This window comes from Lissotriton vulgaris, unplaced genomic scaffold (genome assembly GCF_964263255.1).
Source record: "Lissotriton vulgaris unplaced genomic scaffold, aLisVul1.2 SCAFFOLD_2975, whole genome shotgun sequence".
NCBI classification, from domain to species: Eukaryota; Metazoa; Chordata; class Amphibia; order Caudata; family Salamandridae; genus Lissotriton; species Lissotriton vulgaris.
The window spans coordinates 64,495-91,500 of record NW_028247985.1 but is presented as its reverse complement, the minus strand read 5'-3'; the positions used below and the strand labels follow the sequence as shown (position 1 = coordinate 91,500).

Below are 27,006 nucleotides of genomic sequence, written 5' to 3'. Positions count from 1 at the left end.
GTAAAATGGATGTATTGCCCTCTTTGTGAATGTATTTAAAAACATGGTGAACCGCTTATGTAACTGATGAGTGGCAGATATGGTGTACCTGCTGAGTCAGCCAGCAGATGATCCCAGGGCTGTCATCATCAATTTTCCACACCCCCTCTCACCCCTTTCGCCCTCACTAACCCTCACACCCCCTCGCCCTCACACATCCTCTCACCCCTCACCCTCCCTCACCCCCACAACCCCTCAAACACTCTCCCCCTCACACAGACTCCCCCTCACACACACTCACCCTCACCCCCCCTCACCCACCCTCACCCCCCATCACCCACCCTCACTCCCCCTCACCCACCCTCACTCCCCCTCACCCACCCTCACTCCCCCTCACCCACCCTCACTCCCCCTCACACACACTCACCCTCACACACACTCACCCTCACACACACTCACCCTCACACACACACACTCACCCTCACACACTCACACACCCTCACCAGCATAGCATAACAAAACATAGCATAGCATAACAAAACATAGCATAGCATAACAAAACATAGCATAGCATAACAAAACACTGCATAGCATAACAAAACAAAGCATAGGATAGCAAAACATAGCATAGCATAACAAAACAAAGCTTAGGATAGCAAAACAAAACATAGCACAACAAAGCAAAGCATAGCATAATAAAACACAACAAAACATAGCATAGGAAAACATAGCATAGCAAAACACAAGAAAACATAGCGTAGCATAAGCAAACAAAGCATAGGATAGCAAAACTGAACATGGCAATGCATAACAAAACAAAGCATAGGATAGCAAAACTAAACATGGCATAGCATAACAAAGCATAGGATGGCCAAACTAAACATGGGATAGCATTACAAAACAAAGCATAGGATAGCAAAACAAAGCATAGCATAACAAAACATAACAGAACAAAACATAGCATAACAAAGCACAACACATAGCATAACAAAACATAGCAAAACACAACAAAACATAGCATATCTTAACAAAACATAGCATATCTTAACAAAACATAGCAAAATAAAACATACAATAGCATAGCAAAACATAGCATACCAAACACAACAAAACAGACAGATAGCATAACAAAACATGGCATAGCAAAACAAAGCATAGCATAATAAAAGACGACAAAACATAGCATAGCATAACAAAACATAGTATAGCACAACAAAACAGCATAGCATAGCAAAACAAAACACAGCATAGCATAACCAAACACAGCATAGCATAACAAATCCAAGCATAGGATAGCAAAACATAGCATTCACCACCACAGCATCACTCAGGGGCACCACAACATCAACCTGTGCAGCCATTCAACAACACCTGGTTCAAATATGTTCTCTCAATGTTGCAAGCTTTATTACAAAAGTAACAAAAAGATGTTTTATTTCACTTCTGTTCTTGAATTTTCGTCACAATAAAATACACTGAACATAATCTTCACAAACGTTATTTACAAAACTTTTAGCTATTGCCATTATAAAGTACAATAACTTTTATTTAAGTATTAATTATTTAAAAAAAATAAAAGCCATTGTTATTTGTAATATCAATACATGTAAGTCATGCAATTAGGAAAGTTTGAGCTATTGGTATTGTAAATGACAACATTTTTATTCATGTTTTGTTTTTGAAAATAGCAAAATTAATAGCCCTGTCATTTACAATGCCAATAGTTATAAGTTTCGTAAATGTGACACCTATAGCATTTGTAATGCAGTATGTAAGCACACACACAATTACATACTAGAGAGACATCACTCTCACCACTGTGATTTAGGGTGATAAAACACTTTCCACGAATTTTCATTTTTGCATTGTTAATAACTTTGAACCCACTAAGCCCCAAGCAACCTGTAACAAACGTTGGGGAAAAATGCAGGAGGCTCACTTTATTCATCCAATAATTTTTGTGCAGATTTGTAAAGACAGTAAACGTATAAAAAGTGTGAGGCGGAAGACTAAATATGTGTGTAGGATAGAGTGGAATGGTGCAGGGAGGAACTGAGTGGCGTAGAGTGCAGTGGGGTAGAGTGCAGTGGCGTAGAGTGGAGTGGCATAGAGTGGAGTGGCATAGAGTGGAGTGGCATAGAGTGGAGTGGCATAGAGTGGAGTAGTGCAGAATACATTACAGTGGCTTAGAGGGGATTGGTGCAGAGTGCAGTGACAGACTGGAGCGATGGGGAGTGGTGTATAGTGTAGTGACGTACAGTGCAGTGGCGTAGAGTGCACTAGAGTGAGGTACAGTGGTGCAGAGTAGAGTATAGTAGCATAGAGTGCAGTGAAGAGTGGCGCAGGGTTCAGTGGCGAAGAGTGCAGTGTTACAGAGTAGAGTGGCAAAGTGAAGTGGCATAGATCGGTGTGGTGCAGTGGCGTAGAGTACAGTGGTATAGAGTTCAGTGACAGAGAGCACAGAGTTGCAGAGTACACTGTGGTAAAGTACAGTGGTGTGTAGCAGAGTGGCGTATAGTGCATTGGTGTGCACTGCTGTGGCGTAGAGTGGAGCAGATAGAGTGGCATAGAGAGCTGTGGCATAGAGTACAGTGGTACAGAGTGGAACAGAGTGGCGTAGAGTGCAGTGAGCTAGTGTGCAGTGGTGTAGAGTGGAGTGGTGTATAGTGCAGTGGTGTAATGTGCTGCAGGGCAGAGTATTGTGGTGTAGAGTGCACTGGCATAGAGGGCACTGATTTTGAGTAAAGTGGTTTAGAGTGAGAGCTTTGGCATAGAGTGTAGAGGAGGAGAGTAGATTGTTTCAGAGTAGAGTGGAGGGGGCATAGTAGAATACAGTGGCATAGTGTAGAGTGGCATAGAGTGGTTTAGCATAGAGAGCACTGGTGTAGCGTGGAGTGGTACAGAGTAGAGTCCATTAGCGTAGGGTGCAGTGGCATAAAGTGCATTGTTGCAGAGTGAAGTGGAACAGAGAGGAGTGGGACAGAGCGCAATGGCTGAGAGTGCATGTGGTGCATAGTAGAGCAGTGTTGGGGTAGTGGTGCAGAGAGGAGAGACAGAGTGAAGTAGAGTGGAGTGGTGCAGAGTAGACAGCAGTGACACAGTGTGGCATCGAGTGGCATAGTGTGGAGTGGTGCAGAGTAGACTCCAGTGGTGCAGAGTAGAGTGGTGTGGGGAAAAGGGAAGTATGCATGGTGTGGTAGTGTACTGCCATTACAGACAACACATCTTAAATTGAAATAACCATTACATTTGTACAGACATGCAGTTGTTATTGATAAAAGTATACAGTGCAAAAATGATAACATGTGGAAATGTTATCACCTAGTGTATTGATTTGTTTTGATCGTATTAAGATGTTTCAACCACACTGCAGAATGACCAAAAATGTGCTTCATTTGCGTTTTTTAAAATTCTGAAATATCTGCAAAGTTCATTTACAGACATTAAAATGTTGTTTTGTGCTAGAAAGCATAATGCCATTGTACAGCCTTCCTAAGGCACACACCCAGTACCAGGCATGCTTGTCCCATAAATCCTCTCACTTTATTTATTTTTTATTTCAAATCTTTTTTATTGAAGAATAAGGATAAAAATAAAGACAATACAATAACTCTTTAAAGGTACAAATGAGCAAATTCTTGGTATCATGACACTTACAATAATCAAAAAGCAAATCAAGGGAAGAAGATAAGAAAAGGGAGAAAGAGAAAGAGAGGTAGAGAAGGGAAAAGATAGAGGAGAAGAGAAGAAAGAGGTGAGAAGAGAGAGGACAGGTGTATCCATAGAGCAATAGTAGTTGGTTTACCCAGACTTGGCACACTGTGTGCGTAGCAGAGAATATGCAATAAGTATACAAAACCAAAAGCAAACACCTCAAATTCCACCTAGATACTGTCTAGGAAAGTCAATTGTTGAGATGCATATCATGGTGGTTCAAAGTGGGAGGATGATGCATCTAGGGATGTCCAGAGTTTTTTGTTCGAGGGCTTCCAAGTGGCTGACTGTAGTGCAGGATTATCTGCCCCTCTTAAAAATGAGAGCCATTCCAGCCACATTTTGAAGTTGACTTCGTCGAAATTTTTCCATTTGTAAAGAATGACCTTGCACGCCAATGTCAGCATAATGTCAAGCAATTGCCTGTCATGAATGTCCGGCAATTGTGTTTCCAGAGGACCTAAAATGACATATATGAAGTCTTGGACAGGCGTGATTCCAAGCACTTGTTGAATGTATGTAAATATTTTACTCCAAAATGTTCGTAATAGGGAACAATGAAAAAACATGTGTGCCAAGTCACCAGGAGCTTCATGGCAGTTCCAACAGGTAGGCGTATCCCTCAGTTTACATTTAAACAGTCTCTGGGGGGTCCAGAACACTCTATTCAACAGCATATATTTAGTTTGACATAGGATCGGGGATATCTTGTTTGTCAGTGCGGTGTTGTGTATCACCTCCCAGTCTAATGCAATGCCTGTGGAATTAGGTTCCGCTTCCCACTTAATTTCGGTCAGCCTATGTGGTTTCTTGGGTACGGGGAGGAGCAATTTATATATTCTTGATACAAAATGGTCAGCATGGTATAGTATTCGTAGCCGGGTCACAAGCCATGGTAATTCTGTGTTGAGGGGGCATTTGGAGATAGCGGCCTTCAGTTTTAGGAACTGGTAAAATTCTATGGGTGGTAAGCTAAACTTTTCTTGCAATGTCGAAAAGGGCAGGGGTCTGCCATTATCATAGAGGTCATTCACTATGTGTACACCTTTTCCAGCCCACACTTCCCAGTAAAGGGTTTTCCCTTCTATCCGGATCTTAGGGTTATGCCATAGTGAGAGTAGGGTGGATCTCTTAATCACCAGAGCAGTCTTATGATACTGGTCAAGTCGGAGAAGTGCTCTCCTGGTATTTAGAAGGATGTATTTAGAGTGCGGTATATGGGCCAGATCCATGGTGAGGAGAGACGGAGGGGTGCATCTGCTATTAACGACCGTTCAATATTTAGCCATACTGGAGTGTAGGATGTATCCTCAACCAACCAAAGGGCCCCTTGCTTACATAGGAAAGCCGTTTGGTAGTTCCTAAACGAGGGCAGGCCCAGGCCGCCCTTATCTTTTGCTAGCTGCAGCTTTTTAAGTGATATCCTGGCTTTTTTCCCTCGCCATAGGAACTCTCCGAACAGCTTGTCTACCTTCTTAATAAATTCGTCTGAGAAAGTCATGGGGAGCATACTAGCCAGGTAGTTAACTAGAGGCGTGCACATCATTTTTAGAGTCTCAACCCTACCCCACCAGGACAAGAATTTTGGTGACCAGCTGTCTAGCAAAGTGGATATCTTTTTTAATGTTGAGTCTTCATTTAACTTCAGAGTCGTAATCAAGTCCTTCTCAAAGTCTAGGCCTAAATATTTAAAAGCTTTCGGTTGCCAGGTAAGGCCAGATGTTCCCAGAATTCCTTTATCCCCGATGTTGTTTAGTAACTTAACCTCTGTTTTATCCTTGTTTAATTTATATCCTGAGACTCTGGAGAACCCCTCAATTGTGTCCATCAAGGCCGGGATGGCCTCGTCAGCCTTTTCTGACAAGATCAGGACATCGTCGGCGTATGCAGTCAATTTTACGGTGCAATCACCAAATGGAACCCCAGCAATGGCTTCATTGTGTCTGATGTGCCACAGAAAGGGTTCTATTGCCAATAAGAACAGAGAAGGCGATAGTGGGCAGCTTGTCTCGTCCCTTGTTTTAGGCAGAAAGAGGAAGAGAAGGAGCCGCCCGCTCTGACCTTAGCAGTAGGGCCGGCATACAAAGCCATTACGAGTTTAGTAAACGTCTCTCCTAGGTTGAAGTTACGTAAAACTGCCTCAAGGTAGGACCAATCTACCTTGTCGAAGGCTTTTTCTGCATCTAGTGTGACTGCCACCGTGGGGGTCGTCAAAAGCTTCGCTTTTTCTAGAGCATGGGCCAGTACTCTGGTGTTATCACTAGATAGTCTATGTTTTAAGAAACCCGCTTGAGACGGATGTACTAGGGTAGGGAGGACTTTTTGCAGACGGGCTGACAAGATCATGGCCAGTAATTTACAATCAAGGTTAATCAGGGAAATCGGCCTGTAGTTCTTTGGAAGTGATGGGTCTTTGCCGTCCTTAGGCAGGACTGCAATAGTCGCCTCAGCCAACGTGCCTTTGACTTCTCCTGACTCTGTAAATTCGTGAAAGAGGTTTAGAAGAGGATCAACCAGGTCTGATGCGAAAGTTTTATAAAATTTGGCCGTGAAGCCGTCCGGACCTGGTGCTTTCCCACATTTTAACCCCTTGATCGCTTTTTCCACCTCATTAGCCAAGATCGGCCCATTCAGACTGAGTTGCTCCTCAGGCTTTAACTTTGGTAGTACACATTCTTGTAAATATTCCTGAATTTTGTCCTCCGCCACTAACTCGTTTTTAGAGTATAGGTCCTCATAAAAGTCTTTAAAGACCTCAGTTATCTTTTGGGGGTCCGAGTGAGCGACTCCCGTCGAGTCCCTGATAACATTAATAGCATTCTTTTGTACTTTAAATTTTAAGTATGCTGCCAGGCTCTTACCGGCTTTGTTAGATTCACATAGCTTAAACCTTCGCTTCCTATCCAGCCACACTCCCGCTCTTTCGCTCACTAGCTTGTTATATTCGTATTTTCTGTGGGTCATGATATTGAACGTTTCCCGGTCCCTTGTCATTTGGTGTTTGTTCTCTAAAGTAGCTATCTCAGCTTCCAACCCTTCTAACTTCGCATTACAATCCCTATTCATTGCTGAACGGATTTTGATGCACACCCCCCTGATTGTACTTTTCAAGGCCTCCCATCTCACTAGTTCTGAAGTATCCCCTCTCACATTAGTCTCCAAGTAAGATCTAATAGCCTCTAAGATTTTTGTCCTATTCTGTTCTTTGTGCAGGATTTCTTCATTGAGCCTCCAGGACGTTTGTTTAGGGGACGGTTTAATGTTACTGATGGACAGAGATATACATGAATGGTCCGACAGTACCCTTGGTTCAATTGAAGTATCCTCTATCCTTGCCACACCATTTTGTGTAATGAAAATGTAGTCAATACGGGAGAACGAGTCGTGAGGGGAAGAGTAGAATGTGTAGTCTCTATCAGTAGGGTTTTGTATCCTCCACGCATCAATTAAATGGAATTGTTGGCATAGTTTGATGAAGGCATTATGTGACTTGTTTGGTTTGAATGTACACTTAGAGTCCCTATCTAAGGCCGGGTCATGCGGAAGATTAAAGTCACCCCCAATTATGTGTATCGCCGTATCAGGCACCGTTGCAATCTGCTTGACTAAATCCTGCCAGAATTCTAAATCATTAGTGTTAGGTGCGTAGACATTAGTGACAAAGAATTCCGTGTTATCCTTAGTGAATTTCACCGTAACCCAGCGACCCTTTTCATCTGATGAGGATGACAGTAGCTCTACCTTGGACTTCTTTGACATTAATACCAGAACCCCATTCTTTTTACCGAGTGCACTAGATCCTACAACCTCTGTATAAAACTTGTTGCGCAGAGTGTAGAACTGTTTAGCATCCAATTTGGTTTCTTGCAGCAGAACGATGTCCCCCTTTTGTCTCCGCAAATAATCTAATATCTTTTGTTTTTTAACGGGCTGATTCAGACCCTTAACATTCATGGATAAAATTTTCAATCGATCAAGAGAGGTTGTACCAAGTGGAGTGGACAGTGTTCTATGAGACATTTACCACAGTGTATGTGTCATGGTTGTACCAAGAGAGCCAAGGGAAAACATAGCACTCGGCGCATCATGTAAGGAGCATATTGTTCTGCTACTTAAGCTGAAACACAGTCGAAAACCACAACCAGATATTTGGTTACCCAAGGATATAGCACGCCTGGTCTGAGTATGGATATACAAACACATCATATGCATGATACAACTTGTCCAATCAGGAGCAAAGAGATAGATCAGAAAAGAAAGAAGCGGTACGGAGAGGAGAGGAAAAAGAAAGAAGGAGAATGAAGGAGAAAGAAGGAAAAATAATACAAACCATAGAACACAGCACCCATCCCTCCCAATCCCACGCAACCCCCCACCCCACCCACCCCAATTGTGATACAGAAGCATGGCGACGTGAGGAAAACCGCAGTAACCCCCCCGTCTAATCTTAGTCATGTATAGACATTGGAACAACAATACATAACGAAAAATGCATATAAAAGACTATGCAAGCAGTGGAACGTTGGAATGATGCAGCAGAACCGACATGTGAACAACAGCGCATACACAATATACATTCTCGTTAAATCAGAATAATTCCTGAGTGCTTACTAGACTATGATTATCGAACAGAAATTTGAGAATATAACCTCATGGCCCATAGGAGATATTATAGCGTCATATCCTACACTAAAGGCACGTAATGGCTAGTAGTATCCAAGTCGTCACATCAGTGGTGAAAAAACCTAAACAAGGAACAATAGAACATCAGTAATCAATAATCAAAGAGTCACAGTTTTGTCAGAACGAATCCGGTCTACTCCGAGTAACCTGTCAGTATATCAAAGACTGGAGTTAGACAGCACGTTGTGATTTATATATCCCGGCCACCGTCACTTCGGGGCCAACAAGGCGAGCTAGCACTAGTCAAAAGGATCAGATCAATAACAGCTGGACCACGCCAGCTTGAACCAGGGAGGTAAAGTAAAGAGACTTCCAGGTCATCATAGATCCTCCAGTTGTGGAAGGTTTCCGTAGACTTGAGACCTATCCTGTAAGAACCCAGCAATAGTTAAGCAGAGCTGACTTTTAGTAAGAACAGAGCGCAGAAAACTTTTATGACAGAACCTAACGTGGTCACTTGTATCCTGAGGCAGAGGCCGAGGCTAATAGACCATCCGGGTTATTAATTTCCATGTCTCGCTCCATGTCTCGTTCTTCTACATCTTCAAGCATACGTTTGAGCTTCCTGGGGTCCGTGAAGTAGTGAGACGATCCTCGTATTGTCACCCTATATTTCGCTGGACCTACAAAACCAAATTGGTATCCTTTCACCGATAGTTGTGGACGAAGGGCAAGGAAGGCCTTCCTTATTTCCACGGTTTCCTTACTGTAGTCTTGAGAAATGTAGACCTTAGAGTCCTTCCACAAGATATGATTGTGCTTCCGCACGAAGGCAAGGATCTGCTCCACGTGTTGGTAGCGTAATGGTTTACAGACGATGGGCCTTGGGCCTTTCTGCGTTTTAGTGATTCTCCCTGGGACTCTATGTGCCCTATCAAATTCAAGAGGGTTGGAAAAAGTCAGGTTCGTGGCTTTAGTGAACCAGGATTCTAAGAACTGAATGCATGAGCCTTCCGACTCTTCGGATCCTTCCGGAATTCCAAAAATCCGTAGGTTCCCCCTCCTATTCCTGTCTTCCAACTCGGCCAGTCGTCTAGTTGTCTGGTCAGAGGAGATGTGTAGGTGTTTCAGAGCCGTTGTAGTTTTGATCTCTATGTCCTCCAGTCGACTGATCCGGGATTCTGTTTCTGTCAGGCGCGCATTGGTGTCTCGGATATCTTGACGGATTGCCGCCACTTCCTCCTTGGTGGCCTTGGCTAGGTCCTTCACCTCATCCAATCTGTTCAATATCATGTCAAGTGCGTCCGGGGTAACTTTCTTTGGCTTGTTTGGCGATCCCGGGTTAGAGTGATCAGATTTAAGTCTCTTAAGGGTTCCTTGGTCTTTGGTATCCATTGTGATCGCCGGTTCTTACTCCGTGCTATCAAGAACTGTAATTATTGACCTGAAAGTTCCCTTCGGTATTGACGCGGTATTGACGCGGAGCAAATAACCAGCAAATAACCAGCAAATAACCAGCACTCGGCTACCTCGGAGGTTGGTCAGCCAGAACTCAGCTCACTGATGATAGCATGAACTCAGCTTACTGATGATAGCACTTTGCAAAAAGACATTTGTAGTACAGGGCGTCCCATTCATTCATTCACTCATTCACTGTGTGCACGTGGCGATAACTGAGGCTGGAGCATTAGGGAGCACACTGCGAGTTGGCGTTAGGCAATCCAGGTGCACATTTCAGCAGATGTAAGTTCTCATTAGTTGATCGTCAGATACTGTGAGACCACCATGAATTGTAACTGTAAAGACTGCTTGTGGGCTAAGGCAGGCACTCCAGGAACACAGCGCAGCAACAACCATCCCCTCTGATCAGTGCAGGAGTATGTGCAGGAGTGTATGATTACTTTCTCCCTTCATATCAGGATAGAACCCAACAGTTATCAGCAGTGTTCATTTGATGCCAAAAACCGGCCGTTTGGGCATAACTAGTGAGGAGAGACAGTTTGCCTCGGTTTTACATGCATTACCGAGTTGCGGCCGCCATCTTGGTAAAGGCAAGGGAAGCCTTGCTATGGCCGATCAGATCGTACTTACACGATCGGTAATGCAGCTGACCCGGTGTGCACTTTCCCCCGTAGACGCATCCACCTACTTTCTCTCCTCTTAGGACTTCGGGTGTGCCGCTGCGCTTCACAGGAGCTCGCTACACGCTCCGTTTCCTTCCCTTGGGTCGCGCTGCCGCCATGGACGCCTCACTCGGCGCAGCTCTCGCTCCGGAGCAGCCACGGGCACCAGGGTCGGCTCATTACAGGCAGGGAGTGATCCGACGCTAGATCCTCCGATCACGTCCCCGCTACAAGCATGGAAAGATGTTCCAATTTTGCTTGACGACGCTCGTGACGGGAGGAGAGACGCTTCAAACCGCCATCTTCCTCGGCGTCCAAGCCACGCCCCCAAATCCTCTCACTTTAAAGTTGGAGAAAGAAAAGTAAACCCCAAGCTCCCAGGAAGACAGAGCCTGACATTTCACCTCGGTCTTTGCATGCAAAGCAAAAGTGATAAGAAGAAGATTTAAAGACCTGTTTACAGAAACCCATTAGTGGTGGAAGACTACAGTAAATATGGTTTGGGCAAGGAAAGGAAAAACTCACGCCGGAGAGCCTAAAAACAAATAGAGCCAGCAAATAGAAAACAAGCAAATGTGAGTTACAAACCACAAAGCTAATGGTAAGCAATGGGTGCAACCCATTCCAAAGGAAGCTTTCAGAATGTCCCCAGACAGCTGCACTGTAGGCTTCGACCTGAAAAACTAACGGGGTAATCTAGAGTTCAGAGGAGCAGAAGCACCTCTGTAAATCAGCCGGGCCCCCATTTCACCAAACGTGTGGTTCCATCAGATTATGTAATTAGTGGAAGCACTGGGCTTACACCGGCGGAGCCTCTACACTTAGAACTTTCACCAGATGCACATCCACCAAAGGCTTATAAGGTCTAACTGATGGTCTTTTCACCAGATGCACATCCACCAAAGGCTTATAAGGTCTAACTGATGGTCTTTCCACCCTGGGCGACCATCACCTCCTTTCAGCTCAGCTCTGATAGCTCTCTTAACTCCTTAACCGCAGCGGTTTTTCCGCCGAGGTGCAGGCATTCTATTAGGTGGGCGGGGCTCCGTCAGCCGTTGGCCGACGCCAGCACTAGAGAGGTAGTGCTCCTGTCGGCCAACGTCCGACGGCAGCACGCAAGGGGTTAAAACATAACTATCTTGTTTCTGCCTCATTTGACAGAAGATTTTAAAAAATGTGCTGTTAGGGAACAACAGTAATCAGTAGTTTAACCGTCTACAAATTAGGTGATATCACATAATGTTCATGAGCACCTGGAGGAAAACAATAGAGCAGTAGTAATCCTGTATTATGTATACGATCTTGGGCAGAACTCTCCCTGTCCAGTCACACGGATAGTAAAGAATTTAAAATGGCCTTTCACCCCTGAAGGCTCTTTTCTTGTTCAGGACTTTGGGGGGTGCGGGGCTGGTTAACATATTTTGGCTTTGCTAAACAGCTGAACTGTCATTAAAAATCCTGTACAGCCTTGCCAATTGGCTAAGGAAATTTGTCTTGGCCCCACACTTAAATCAACTTTCGCTGGGCAGCAGAGAGGAGGGTTTAGGATCATGTGTGCCTTGCCCTGAGCTTTACCCCCACATCATGTCCCTATTTCATTCAAAGCATTCTCCAATCTCTACCTAAAACCCAATAGTTTGGCCCTCGCCCTGCATCGGCTATCACCATCCCCACAGACAATCTTTTCAGACCTTGCTCAGCGTACGGTTATTGTTCAAAGTTCTAGTAAACCACAACCATCTGGCTGCCCCTACTCAAAGGCCCCTTAATCAAGGGTAAAGGAGGATGCACTCAAATGCATCCCTCTGGGATAGTTAACCCCTCCTTACAACTGCTATTAGGTCAACGCATCAGTCCCAGTAGCTGAACAAATAACAAACATAAATAAAAGGAAAAGTCCATCGATAAGGCTGGGTATAGATAAGGAGTCCATGGATAAGGTGGAGTGTCCAAATAACATTCCCATCCTTTTGGCAATGCCATGAAGGATGTAGACTTTTGAAATTATTTTTATTGTTTTTTTGATACATACAATGTTATGTATGTCCAATGGGCAATACATTTGTAAATACATAGTAACACTGTCTCTACTTCAAACTTCCCATTATTCACCCATTAGCATCTCATCGCTGAGCATCTAAAAATAACAATGCGCTCAAATGAGCCTGTGGATGCAGCGGCTGATCCTGGACATGTGCAAGGTGACCACATCAGCCAAGTCAGTGACCTTTGCTAACAAACTCACAAGGGAAGACTGCAGCGTTGTGCGGCTGTATGTGCATATGTCCTCAAGATGACCTGGATCCTTTCATAGACCTGACTAAACCATCTCGGAGGCTTCCTGTCCTCCAATCTTAATGTATATTGTTTCTTTAAAGACACTCTTGATATCTGTGTAGGTTTAACTTAAGCTCAACAAGGGTTTTTCATTGAGTATTGTCGTGCACAACCCACATGCATGCATTCTATGCAAAGTGCTGCATTGTATGTGCCTTTTACATGGATTGAGAATACACTGATTATACAATAAGGCGTGGGGGGAGAAGAAACAGTACCTGAATCAAAGCACAAGCAGCGGGTGGGCACTATTTGAGTGGAAGCATGGATTGCGAATACACTGATTATACAATAGGGCGTGGGGGGAGAAGAAACAGGACCTGAATCACAGCACAAGCAGCGGGCGGGCACTATTTAAGTGGAAGCAATCTGGGCTTGGTCCATGCTGTTCAGAAAGGAAAAGGAGTGACGATTTGTATAAGAACAAAGAAAGCAACTCTAGAATTAATGTCTCACACTACTTCCTTTTGAGAGTTGAAATGATTTACAATTGGATAGTGCTCATACACTATTGTCACAACCACTGCCACAATGTGTTAAAAACCAACCCTGGAAGAACCATGGAAGTTAGCCAAATCTCTCAAACCACACATAAATAGTGCAGCACACCTTTATGCACAGAACCCCAAAATATGTAGCAATTGCGCTCAATTTATTTGATACAAATCTGTAAAACAGGAAAATATATCCATCTTTGTGTAATAGTATTGAAGTTATGGAGTACAGACTTCATATAACATGAATAATATTTTTTTTACTTCTTTTTAGTTACGTCACATGCTCAATAAAACTGTTCCAAAAATGATCAAGATGATTGGCTTCTTCTCAATTTGATCCCACAATCAATACCCATTTTTCAATAACCAACAGTTATAGATGATTCAGCCGACACGTGTTTCGTCCACCTTATGGACTTTTTCAAGTCATAACATTATATGAAGTCTGGACTCTTCAACTTTAATACTATTACACGCAGATAGATACATTTTCCTGTTTTCCAGATTTGTCACAAACTAAATTGAGTGCCATTGTTACATATTTTAGTTTCTGTGTATCAAGGTGTGCTGCACTATTTATGTGTGGTTTAAGAGTGACCTCTTAGGCTGCGCTGGCCTATAAAAAAGGCACCACGGATGAGTGACAAAGAAGCCAACAAATGGTAAGCAATGCGTGTGCTGAAAGCTCCTTCTTGTACACAAAAATATCGTGAGCAAATATGTACAAGTAGGACATTCGCTGTTGCAGGCTCGACCTAAAACCAACCTTGAAAACCAAACAACTATGGGAAGGATATTTTCACAAATAGATTAGCTACAAGGAACGGAAAGTAACATGTGCCATAGTAAGGAGACCTCCTATTATGAGAAGTTCAAATTCATACATTTTACTTCCTACACAGCACATATCTGACCCTAGCCAAACTGCAGAAAATCTGTCCCAAAAGGTCTGCAGCCTATCCCAAATGCAGATCCATTGAAACTACATTCATACTTCATGTGGCAATGCTACGTGGCATCAAGTTTCTGGGGAAAAGAGATAATGAACTTGAAGAGAGCAACAGGAATCCGACTGGAAGACTCTCCCAAGCAATTTTGGGTTTTATCCAAATTTGAAGAAAGGCAAGACACAATATAGGTGTGCATCACTGAGCCTGATGCTGGCAAAGCAATGCATAGCTGAAGGCTGGTTTTGCCACAAGACCCCTCTGAGATCATGTCAATTGGAGTATCATGTCGCGAGATAAGACCCCAAGCCCAGAAACCCACCAGATGTCTAGCTGACCATTGCTACACATTCCCTGCAGGGACATGTAGGAAAGAAATAGGAGAGACAGTGGAGAGGAAGGAACGACTAAGTGCTGGAGAGCAGCTGTGCATTGCTAGTATGTGTGATGTAGAGAGGATAATAAATAAATATATGAAGGAAGTCCCATGTTTTTGTCTCTATAATTCCAGACAGCACAACTGCTGACAAAGGTAAAATAATCATGAAAATAAGAGCGGTGAGCAAAAATGCAGGGTGACTGGGCCAAGTTAAATACTGTAAATTCATGGACGAAGAAAATATATGACTGCTAATCAGAAGTTTGTCCAAGTCCCTCCAATGCGGTTTACTGCACAAGAACTATATCCTAGAACAGATTGAGCCAATGACACACATAAATGACAAAGTGAAAGGGCAAACTATAAAGATTTATTCTGAAAAAACAGACAAGCAAGAACAAGCATTGTGGCTCTAAAATCAAAATAAGGAGAAGTCAAACAAGAACTCCAGTCAACAGCCCTAGTTCAAGGAAAGACACCACACGAGGGGCATACACCACAGCACAGACAATGGAAGAGAATGTTATTAGTGTGGTCAGTCATACCCACACAATGGCACCGCCAACAAAGGAAAAGCGCTCAAGGACATACCGGACTCCAAGGATGTCAGCGAAATGTAATCAGTTCTAGAGATGGCCAGCTACTACACCTATTAAATAAAAGATTGTACCATCATCAGCAATGTAATTTGAGAGCTGACAAAGTAGGAACGCACATTTGAGTGGACCTCCACATGTGAACTTATGTTTCAAGAAAGGAGAATCTTGCCACCAACATAGTCAGCTGTGATCCAAGATTTTACACCAAGCTCACAGTAGATGCCAGCCCAGAAGGATTGGGTGCACAACATCGTTGAGATAGTAATCCCTACTGGCAAACATATATCCTATGGCAGTCATTGCCTCTCAGATGTTGAAAGATCATATTAGAAAGCTGAAAAAGAAAGGCTGGCAGTAGTGTGGGCATGAAAGCACTCCCCTGTTTATATATGGTAAGCACTTTAACATAGTGACTGACCATCAGGCGCTAATCATTGTCTTTGGAAACCCCTGAGCAAAAATGCTGTTGCTAATTGAACGGTGGGGAATCCACCTATAAGAGTAGTCCTACACAATTCTACAAAAGCTAGGGAAAGACAACAACCCTGCATACTACATATCTCGACACACGTCATCACAAAAGCCACACATACCGACCCCATACCGGCAGAGCTCAAGAAGAGAACACAAATCGGGCAGTGTAGGCATTTCAAAGAAAGCTCAATCACTTAATGAGTGAATCACATAGATCTAAAAAAAATATTTGACAAGTTCAGGAAGAGCTGACGACAACCACAGACTGTTAATTTGGTGAAGTGTCAGCGCGGAGGTAATCTATATGAGTGAGGTCGACGTGAGAGGAAAAAGCTGCCTAACATATAGTGCTCTAATACTTTTGGCAGGGCTTTCAACTTTGATGTGGTGTATTTTCAGCTACTGCTGCACACCCTAGTCGCGGTAGTCACTCACATTGTGTAACTCACACATCACGCTGCAGCCTTTATGACGACACACAATGAGACAACCTGGTAACTTTTGCAATGTTTGAAATGTTACCCTGCAACCCTGACATGTGTTTATTCACACATGGGTTACCTTACTGTAGATGGGTGCTTCCTGGCAGTGTTCGTCGGGATTTGTTGACTAGACCTGCTACCGGTATGAGTTTTGAGATACTCTGTGCGCCATATTATTGAAACTGAAAGTAACGCTGCACAGTAATTACTAGTGCGGGCCTGCTGGATATAATTTGCATAATTGTGGTATTAAGTTATGTGTGCCTTAAATTCATTAAAATTGACATTTCCACAGCCTTTCCTCCCTTCCAAGGGTGAACCATTTATGTCTTGGAAGGAATGGAGAGAATTTTTCTGCAATTATATTGATAGACTTTAGAGGAAATTTACTCCTGAAAAGAAAAAAAAGTTTTACTTTATTGTTTGGTTCCGGATGGTCTCAAAACATACAACCAGGGCTAGAAAAAAACATGTGAGGGGGTAATGTGTTTACTGCATATGCATTAAAAGATTTAGAGGTGTATTTCTTACCTATTGTCTGTGTGGCTGTAGATGGATATACATTTTTCCAACTGAAGCGAGGGAAAATTGAATTTGTGGATGACTATGTATCTACATTACGTGCCTTAGCATGAACATGAAGATCTGGTGGTCTGTAAGAGGAATTTATACGGGACCAAATAATAATGCATAAAAACATTCCGAAAATTCAGACAAACTGTGGGTCAATGGTAAGTCTCCTTTGAAAGAGGTTGTGGCTTTAGTTTAAAAAAATAAAATAACTGGGAGGTAGGTGTGCCAAAGCAGTTTTAGACACGGCACAGGATGTCAAAGAGGTGAATAAAATTGTATCCTCTAAAAACAAGAAAGGTGGAGAGAAAATCAAAGGGGAGAGGGGGGTCATATGAGGGAAAGTTGAAAGTTTCTGGCGAGAAGAAAGATTCAAGGAGAAGTACTGGGGTTAAGTCAAGTCCCAGAAAGTGCTATCGCTGAGGTTCAGCTGATCATCTAGCGTACTACAACAAGTGTCCGGCTAAAAACCAAAAATGCTCCTTGTGTGGTATTATTGGGCACTGTGCCAAAGTTTGCAGAAGATAACTGATTATTACAAAAAGAGATGTGAACTGTGTGGATGGGGAAATTGATGAGAATTCTGATGATTCTGACACGACCAATATCAATCATGTGTTCTGTATGGATTATGGCATATTGGATGTGCATTCAGTTAAAATGAGGAAACCATTGTGTGAAGTGTACATGGGTGGGGTGAAGTTGAATGTGGTAGCTGTTTCTGGCTCACTCGTTACTATTGTTAAGTGAAGACATGGAGAAACCATTTCATAAGTAAACTGGGTTCTCATCTGGACAGAGCTGAAGTAATTGCCAAGAATTACACTGGGGACCGAATCGATTTTGTTGGTTGTCGGCATCTAGAATTCCAGTTCAAAAACCGAAAAGCCAATTGTAAGTTGTATGTGGTAAAGAAAGGGTCTTCTGTGTTAGGTTACCACTGATCAAGGAGAGTTGGGAATCATTTTATATCATAATTGTATGAATCCCGTTTTATCGGTCAGTGACAGTGATAAAAATAGGGCTGACATCTTGAAAGAATATCCGACGTTTTTTAGGCGAGGTTGGATTTTTGAATGATTTTGAACTCAAAATTGAATTAGAACAGTCTGCAGTTATGTGCGTTCACAAGGTTAGGCATATACCAATATCTGTCAAGGAAGAAGTACATATGGAATTACAGAAATTAGTCGAAGCTAGCATAATTGAACAAGTGGAATCTGCATAATGGGTTTCTCCATTGGTGGGAGTAAGGCATCCCAATGGAAAAGTTAGGTTATGTGTGGACCTTAGAGAACTTAATAAAAACATTCTGGTGGATCAGTTTCCATTACCCCATATAAATGAGATGTTTCCAGGGACGAAAGATATGTGGTGATTTTCAACCTTGGATCTGAAATCAGGCTACCAACAGGTGAATTTACACACAGACAATAAGAAATTTACAATATTTAGTACACCTTTTGGATGTTTTCAATTTACCAGGGTACTTTTTGGTTTAGCATCCGATGCAGCTTTATTTCAAAGAACAATGAGTAATATCTTCAGGGGGATGGTGAGGGTAATGTTTTTCTCGGACGATATCCTGATTATGGGCAGAGACAGAATGGAACACCATGAAAGATTTAAAGAGGTCCTGGAAATTCTATGGGTGAAAGGGTTGATGTAGAATTCAACAAGTGTAAATTCGCAAGAATTAAGTTATTTATCTTGTTCACAGTATTTGTAAAGGAGGTATCAAACCTAAGCAGGGTCTACTTGAAGCTATTAGGAAAGCATCTAGTCCAAATGGAAAGGATAAAGCTAGAGCCTTTTTTTTTTAGGGATAATGGAATATTATTCAAAATGAGTTTAAAAATTGTCAGAAAAAACATACGACAATGACTTAAATGCAGAGTGAAATTTGTGTGGTTTAAAATATGCCAAGATTTCTTTTTAACTTGAAAAATGAAACCTTCAATGGTCTTTTTTGGTTGAGCATGGGCAATGCTTGCGCTGCTCTGAGAGGCATGCTGTATTCAGGTAGGGTTGAAGCTCCGCCGATATATTTCATTGGATTGTTTCATTGTCCTTTGTGAATGCTGGCTTCTAATTCATAAATAGGTGTGTTAGTCCCTCCCTAGTATCGCCTTGTCGTCATTTGTAACCTCGTGTGCTGGTGCTTGGTAGACTTTAATTACAGCATCCGAGCACTATTTAATGCTTTTCACCACACTCTCTCGTAAGGCTTTATTATTTTTTCTCATATCACGGCACGCCACAGTGGCAGCCTCCGCCTTTGGTTTATTTGCGGCCACTTAGCTGCACCAAACACGGCCACTTTTTTTTCTTTCTATTTTGTAATTAACTTTTGTTTGTAAATACACCCAATGCCATGCTTTCACGTTAATGGCAGCCGCACCCCTTTCTTTTGACCAGCCACGTCTAAGGAAAGGGGGCGGCCGCCAATAAACTGAAAGCACAGCATGGGGCGCTTTTGGAAAAAACATTTGCAATGCAATATGTCTCGCATTTTCAAGAGTTTCATGAATGAGACCTATTGGTTTGCAAATGCTTGTTCTTAAAGGTTTTGATTCCAAGTGCCAAATTATAGTAACCACGGATGCAAGTAATAAAGGGCTGGGAACAGACTTTTCACAATGTGTTAATGAACGTAATGAATAAGTTGGTGCATTTGCTTTATGTTCTCTTGCATCAGCCGAGGAAAGATATCCTGTGATCGAGCACAAAACTTTAACGTGCGCATTGAATCACTTTTGCCAGCATGTCTGGGATTTCCATGTTTTGATTACGATCGAGTCATTAGCCCCTAACAAAAATTCTGACTACCACTGGGTTACAATATATATCAAGGAAAAATTCACCCTTTTATAAAAAACCCTCACTCACCAACCTAGTGGTGACATGCTTCATCATCGGGGTCCACCCTGATGACCGAGTGCCATCAGGGTGTGCTACAACACCTGGAATACAGTGGAGCTGGTTTGTGAGTGTTAAGTGCAAAAAAAAAAAATTTGTTAAAAATTGTCCTGGTTTGACTCAAAAATAGATTTTATTCGTAGGAACTGGACAATGTTAAAAGAGGTGTGGAGATACTTTGAGGGTGATTATGACCAAGAGTATCTCTGTAGGTGGTCTGGCCCCGATGATGAAGCATGTCACCACTAGGTTGGTGAATGAGGGTTTTTTATAAAAGGGTGAATTTTTTCCTTTTTCAAACATACATCCCATTAAGAATCTATGATTCTCTATGGCGATACTCCTCCTTTGTTAATTGTATACCTATCTAGGGGAACAGGAGTAATCTCCATTTCACATCTGGTGAATAAAATACCTTAATCTCCTCTTTGTTGTTACACATTACAATATATATCACCCAGATTAGGTAGAATGTCTGTAAAATTACTGGATTACACATATGATGTTGAGCAATAGCATGGTGCCAAGAACAGGGTAGATAATTTTCTAACTAGGATGCCTTTGTCCATTGCTAAAGATGAAGAGGTAATGCAGGATGGTGACAAAGTAGATTTGTTATTTGATGGTTTGGAGGGCATTGCGTTGACTAAGTGAATGAACCATGTGTATAAGGATGACTGTTAAAAAATATTGCAGGTTCTTAAACAAAGGTTGGCCTAATAAAAGAAATCGGAAGAAAGAATGTTTTGGGAAGTAAGAGATTAACTGTGTTAACAGGACATATTGTTTGGGGTGAAGGGCAACTGGTTTTCATATGTATTTTGTCCTTGGGACAAGTATGCCGAACCCCCTGCAAGACAAACCCTTTAGCTGCCAGTTTACAGTACCACATTATGGACCAGGGAAGGGCTATGTCTGCAGTTAACGTAATATATGTGTCCATGTGTTAATGCTGTTCAAACTTGTATTTATGGTTCATTATTGCAAAGCCTTTATAATTAGGGTGAGCACTCTAAGTAAATGTTGTAAGCTCGGACTGCGCAACTAACAGTGGTACCAGAATAAAAATGTGTACACACGTTTTCTAAGTTTAGCAATATGAGGCTATGTATAATGCACCCAGAATGCCTTACGATTAGATGCAAATATTTGCAGACGCTTGACAGCAAGGTTGATGATTCTTTGCTTTCAAAATAAAATTCAGAAAAAAATGCAAGTAGGAAAAAAACATTTCACTAAACTACTGTAAAATTGCAGAGACCTTTTCTTTGCAGTATCATTTAGTATAATTTGTCGATGTATGCTAATATTACCCCCAAAAAATAATAATAGAAAATCAGTGTAACCAGTTTCAATAAGATTACGGGAAACACAAATAAACAGGCATTGGCACAGCCAGTAGGTCTGAAATTGGTGGTCAGCCTATTGGTTTTGTCAATGTGTGAATTGTTTTGGCCTGGTTTTTGTAAAACCTTATTAGTGTGAGAGCTATCGGGCCCTCGCCATTATAACAAACATTGGCAAAACCAAAAATTGTCTTTGTTCTCAAGTACACATTGCCATAGTAGTTCCTGGCACAGAAAACAACTAATCTTTATGCTGATATACTCCTTGAAAGAGCAGAATGCTGTCAATCACAGTGAAGCCAGACAGAGAAGGACAGAATTTTAATAAACGCAAAGGCCATGGTTAATGCCAGACCTACATAGGTGCCCATTTCATAAGGAATTGTCTCAAAAGTGCACCCATGGTATATGTCTTTGCATTACATGCAGATATATGCTTTTCGTTAATTTACAGAAATAGGCCAAGAAATAGTACTGCAAGAAAATATTTGTGAACTGCATTTTAGCATGAGCAAACATGCATGTGTAGATTTGCTTATGCGAATATCTGAGTGTTTGCAAGTACACTTTTTCTTCCACCACTTTTTTTCCCAACTCTGGAAGACATTTTACGTCTGCCATTGTCAAGAGTAAATTTCCAAACTGTCTCAGTATGGGAAAAGATTAGAGAAAAGTTGGTGAAAACCCTTAAAACATGCAAATTGCTAGGTGTGTACAGACTAAAAAGGACATTCCAACCCTGGAACTATTGCTTTCCACTACCTTCAGCCCCAGTATGTAGATCTGTGGAAACATGGCAACATTAGGGACTTGCTAATATTCAAACCGTAGCATGGTATGAGCCCTGGCATAATCAGAGAGATCTTACATAACGAGATTGCTGCCATAATGTGTTGCTGCATTACAAGTCACCAAAGGGACAAGTGCATTTTGTTACAGGCAAGTAAATTTATGAGGCAACCAGCCCCATGGACAAGTAGATATTTCATTAAATGCCACACTCCTGGTTAAGGTTAACATGTTATTCAGATGTGGAAGGCCGGTTTCACCTTTAACCTTATGGAAGAAGATACTGCAATTATGCCACGAGGGACATCTTGGTGAGTCCAAAACTAAACAGAGAGTTAAGTACAATTTTTGGTGGCCTGGTCTTGACAAGCACATTGAGGTGTTGGTCCGTGAATGCATTGAATGTAATAATTCAGATAAGTGTCTCAAAATCTATAAACCACCTCTATGTCCCATTGAGAGTCCAAATATCTAGTGGGAGATAATTCAGGTCTACTTCTTTTAAGAACTTTTTGAAAAGGAATGGCATTGCACATTAAACCACCTCCATTTTTCATGTCAAAGGCAATGGTTTAGTTGAGCGGTATAATAAGTTCTCTAATGAAGTATTCAAATGTGCAAAGGTAATACATTTGGAAAGTGAAATTTGCACATTGATTTGGGCTTGTAGGATCACCCCAAGTTTAATAACTGATAACAATCCCCTTACAATGGTGGGACGAAGGGAGGCTTTGAGCACAGATTTAAGTTGCATGACCTCTTCCAAAAAAGTGGAATGTTCCCCAGAACAAGTGAGAAAGAAAACTGCTTTACACCCAACCATGATATAAGGCTTGGTATGACAAAAAGTATAGGTCAAAAATAGTGGAATTTAAATGTTGATGGGGTTAAAGTAAGAAAGGGTAAGAGGATCAAGAAGGGTGAAAGTAGATTTTTAAAACCCTTGCGTATCTGTAAAATATTTTGCAATTCACTTAAAGTAAGTGCTGGAAAGGTTTGCACATGAGCAGAGTGACAAGATGTCACTCTGGCAATAGGATGTCCAATTCCAAAATCAATAGTTATGATTGGATGGATTTAGATGAGGTTGGAAATGATACAAGAGATGTGAATGGTGAATCTGAGGATGGTTAGTGTGACACGCCAGAAACTATTGGCTCACCATATAACAAGGGTAGCGGACAGAGAAATGAGCTTGGTGTGTCTAAAGAGTTTGACAAAGACTATAGCTGTTAAAGCAAAAGAGGTTGATTCGACAGTTATTACTAAACCAACAAATGTGACGACTTTTCATCGATGTTTAGTCAAGTGTATTTGATTTGCCTATTCTGTATATATATATGAAACGAATTTAACTTTCTAACGTACAATAATAATGTATTATGGTGTGTGCAAGACATGGAATATATATGTAATTCATTCTTTTCAATTTATGAGAGGAAGATGTGTTGCAATGTTGAATGGTAGTATAACTAGCCTGATGTTCAGGGTATTGTGACGTGCATAGATTACATTAATGCTATTGGCCCATGGCATCACCCCATGTGCAGGGATTCCACTGGTGACAGTTAAACGGTTGAAGGGGTCAGTTGTCAGGAGGTGCTCGGGAGTACGATGTGTCTGGGACTGTATGTCAAACTTACCTGAGAACTTACCTTGCATGTGGAGTCTTTACTACAAGGTGGTGGTAGTAATTGATGAACACTCAAGAATCCCCATACCTAAGCAGATCTCCTCTACCAGTACGATAGAAGTAATCATAAAGTTAGATGAACTGTAGGACTTTTCTGAAACGGTCTTCATGGGAGTATGTAGAATGGAGCTGTCACCGTCAGCCTAATGTATGATTGTATCAGCATAATGACAATCTACATGTTTGTAAGAACTTTCAGCATAATGACAATCTACATGTATGCAAGAACTTCCAGGGATAATGGTTCTTTTTTTTTATAATAAAATGATAAATAAAAGTGGTTTAAAAACTTGCTGCACTTTTTATCCAATGCTGGTTTTCAAGCCAAAAGCATTAAGCATAGTGCAACCTGTGCTTTGATTTTCTCAATTATGAATCTTACTGGATAGTGCTCATAAACCGCAATCTTAATTCAAAAAGCATGTTTATGAGATGCTAACACTTTACTCTTTGCTTTCGCGTGAGTCATTTGAGGAGTTCCGTGGTAGGCGCTTATACTGACCCAGCCATCTGATGTCTGAGGTGGCAGCAGGTTGTTTGCACAATCGAGCACTTCTGGGTGTTCATTGACTTCTCGATGTAAATCCATCTGTCTTCCCACGTCTGCAGTCTCTCCAAAACCAGTAGCACTGGTTCCCTGAACAGAACATGTTCCACTAGGGGCAGTTCTTTCGTTCTTTCGGTGTCCGCCATCCTCCTGTACTCCTGTCACTGTATTTTGTAGAAATCCAATCTCTTGTCCTTTTAAATATACCTTATCCTCCCTATTTAAATAAGTCGCATTCCCTTTTAACTTTACGGTCTCCTCGCTGCAGCTGCGAGCAGTCTTGGCCCCTCTCAGTTCCAAACGTCCCACCTCTTTCGAAAGTTTGTGTTCCACCCACTTATGTTGTTCTGAATCTTCCCCTTTCAGACTGTTAGTTTCTTCCTGTTTGGACCACACATCCTCTTCACTCACGGAGCCTCCCTCCTCCAGCTGAGTAGCCGGTGACGTTTCACGTTGAAATGCGTCTGGCGTGATGATCTCGTCGTAGCAGATGAGCGCACACGCCCACTCAGCTCTGTGGCGGATGACATTGCAGAGAGCCAGTGCGAGCGAGCTCTTACCGGATGCTGGTAGTCCACTAAGCAAGCAGAGGAGTAGTGGTCTCGGGGTAGTGGTCAGGGAATGCATCATACACCTGCCCTTGAAGTTTGTATTTGAGAGGGATCACGGCACGTTCCTTGCTATCCATGCTCACGATAACGGAAGATGTAAAATGCGCATGCGTTCTGAATTAGTTCCGACGGTGGAAGGGTGCATGCGCTCTGTTGTTTCTGTGGTCAAAGTTCGGAAGACGCGCAGTGCAGTAAAAATCCAAAGACTGATTGGAAGAACAACACAAGAAGCAGAAACGAGCTATAAAAATAGAAGTCTAATTAGCTAAACCAGGCTTCTCCAGCGCGTAGCTCGTGAGATACTGAGAGGGCTCTCAGGCTACCTGTGTACAGTTCAGTGTATTAAGTTTGAAGCTTTTGTTTGACTGAATTGATTTATGTATACTTAAATAGAAAAGTGTCCATCTGAGACAAAATATGTGTTTATTTTCAGACAAACAAGCTTGTTGGAATAATACCGTTGAATTTCCAAAATATATTTAAAGTTGGCATTTAAGAGATAAATCATGCGGCACGGGGGAAGCATATACTAATAATACATTTGTGCCAGGGGATGGAGGCAATTTATTATATAAAAAGGTATTCCAAATTGACAAAGCCCTGTTGACATTGCTTCTGGCAACTCTGTCTGATGCCATAAAGTAATCACTGCTGGCAGTTCTGCCCCGAGGTGACCTCTGCTAGTAATCCAGCATAGGGTGGCTACCACTGTAAGTAATCTTGTCTGATGAAGTCATTATTACATTAGTAATATTAGGAGCTATTGGTGATTATCAATGAGAAAACGTAGCTCTTATTAGAGCAAAGGTTGCAGTCCCCTGAGCTAAACGGATAGAGACAGGCCAGACACGAAAGCAGTGGCTGCTGGTAGAATTTCAATGTGGTGAGGCGTATGATCAAACAAGCATTTGCAAGGCAATAGGTCTCGCATTAGGAAAGTGTGAGCAATTAGTATTGTAAATGACAATTTTTTAAAAATATGTGTTGGCATTGAAAATATCTAAATTAATAGCATTGTTATTCACAAAGCCAATAGCTTACACTTTCCTAATGAGAGTCCTATTGGCTATGGCAATGCTTGTTGGTTGCAAGCAAGGACAGTGCTGTTGCGGTGCTGTGTGATGATGTGGTTGGGCTGAGTGATGTGGTGGTGTCCCCAAGTGATGTGGTGTTGTCCCTGAGAGATGTGGTGGTGTCCCTGAGTCATGTGGTGGTGTCCCCAAGTGATGTGGTGGTGTTCCCGAGTGATGTGGTGGTGTCCCCGAGTGATGTGGTGGTATTCCCCGAGTGATGTGGTGGTGTTGCTGAGTGATGTGGTGGTGTTCCCGAGTGATGTGGTGGTGTTCCCGAGTGATGTGGTGGTGTCCTCGAGTGATGTGGTGGTGTCCCTGAGTGATGTGGTGGTGCCCCTGAGTGATGTGGTGGTGCCCCTGAGTGATGTGGTGGTGTTCCTGAGTGATGTGGTGGTGTTCCTGAGAGATATGGTAGTGTTCCTGAGTGATGTGGTGGTGCCCCTGAGTGATGTGGTGGTGTTCCCGAGTGATTTGGTGGTGTCCCCAAGTGATGTGGTGGTGTCCCTGAGTGATGTGGTGGTGTCCCTGAGTGACAAGGTGTTGCCCCTGAGTGATGTGGTGGCGTCCATGAGTGATATGGTGGTGTCCATGAGTAATGTGGTGGTGTTCCCGAGTGATGTGGTGGTGCCCCTGAGTGATGTGGTGGTGTCCCTGAGTGATGTGGTGGTGTCCCTGAGTGACGTGGTGGTGTCCCTGAGTGATGTGGTGGTGTCCCCAAGTGATGTGGTGGTGTCCCCGAGTGATGTGGTGGTGTCCCAGAGTGATGTGTTGGTGTCCCTGAGTGATGTGGTGGTGTCCCTGAGTGATGTGGTGGTGCCCCTGAGTGATATGGTGGTGTCCATGAGTGATGTGGTGGTGTTCCTGAGTGATGTGGTGGTGCCCCCCAGTGATGTGGTGTCCCTAAGTGATGTGGTGGTGTCCCCGAGTGATGTAGTGGTGTCCCTGAGTGATGTGGTGGTGTTCCTGAGTGAAGTTGTGGTGTTCCTGAGTGATGTGGTGGTGCCCCGGAGTGATGTGGTGGTGCCCCTGATTGATGTGGTGGTGCCCCTGATTGATGTGGTGGTGCCCCTGAGTGATGTGGTGGTGTTCATGAGTGATGTGGTGGTGTCCCTGAGTGATGTGGTGGTGTCCCTGAGTGATGTGGTGGTGTTCCCGAGTGATGTGGTGGTGTCCCTGAGTGATGTGGTGGTGTCCCTGAGTGATGTGGAGGTGTCCCTGAGTGATGTGGTGGTGCCCCTGAGTGATGTGGTAGTGTCCATGAGTGATGTGGTGGTGTTCCTGAGTGATGTGGCGGTGTCCCCGAG

General features: G+C 42.7%; 1 protein-coding gene across 2 annotated transcripts in view; it reads right to left on the bottom strand.

The window, feature by feature from the left end:
• Positions 1-24,727, bottom strand: part of PSTK (phosphoseryl-tRNA kinase) — a 96,314-nt gene extending 71,587 nt beyond the window's left edge. The window contains exon 1 of one of the 2 annotated variants that reach the window (XM_086949858.1): positions 23,974-24,727. In XM_086949858.1, the coding sequence (XP_086805984.1) occupies positions 23,974-24,648 (675 nt within the window). In that variant the 5' untranslated portion in view covers positions 24,649-24,727. The remainder of the gene's footprint in view (positions 1-23,973) is intronic. The other variant, XM_086949859.1, reaches the window with a different exon arrangement.
• Positions 24,728-27,006: the final 2,279 nt, after the last annotated feature.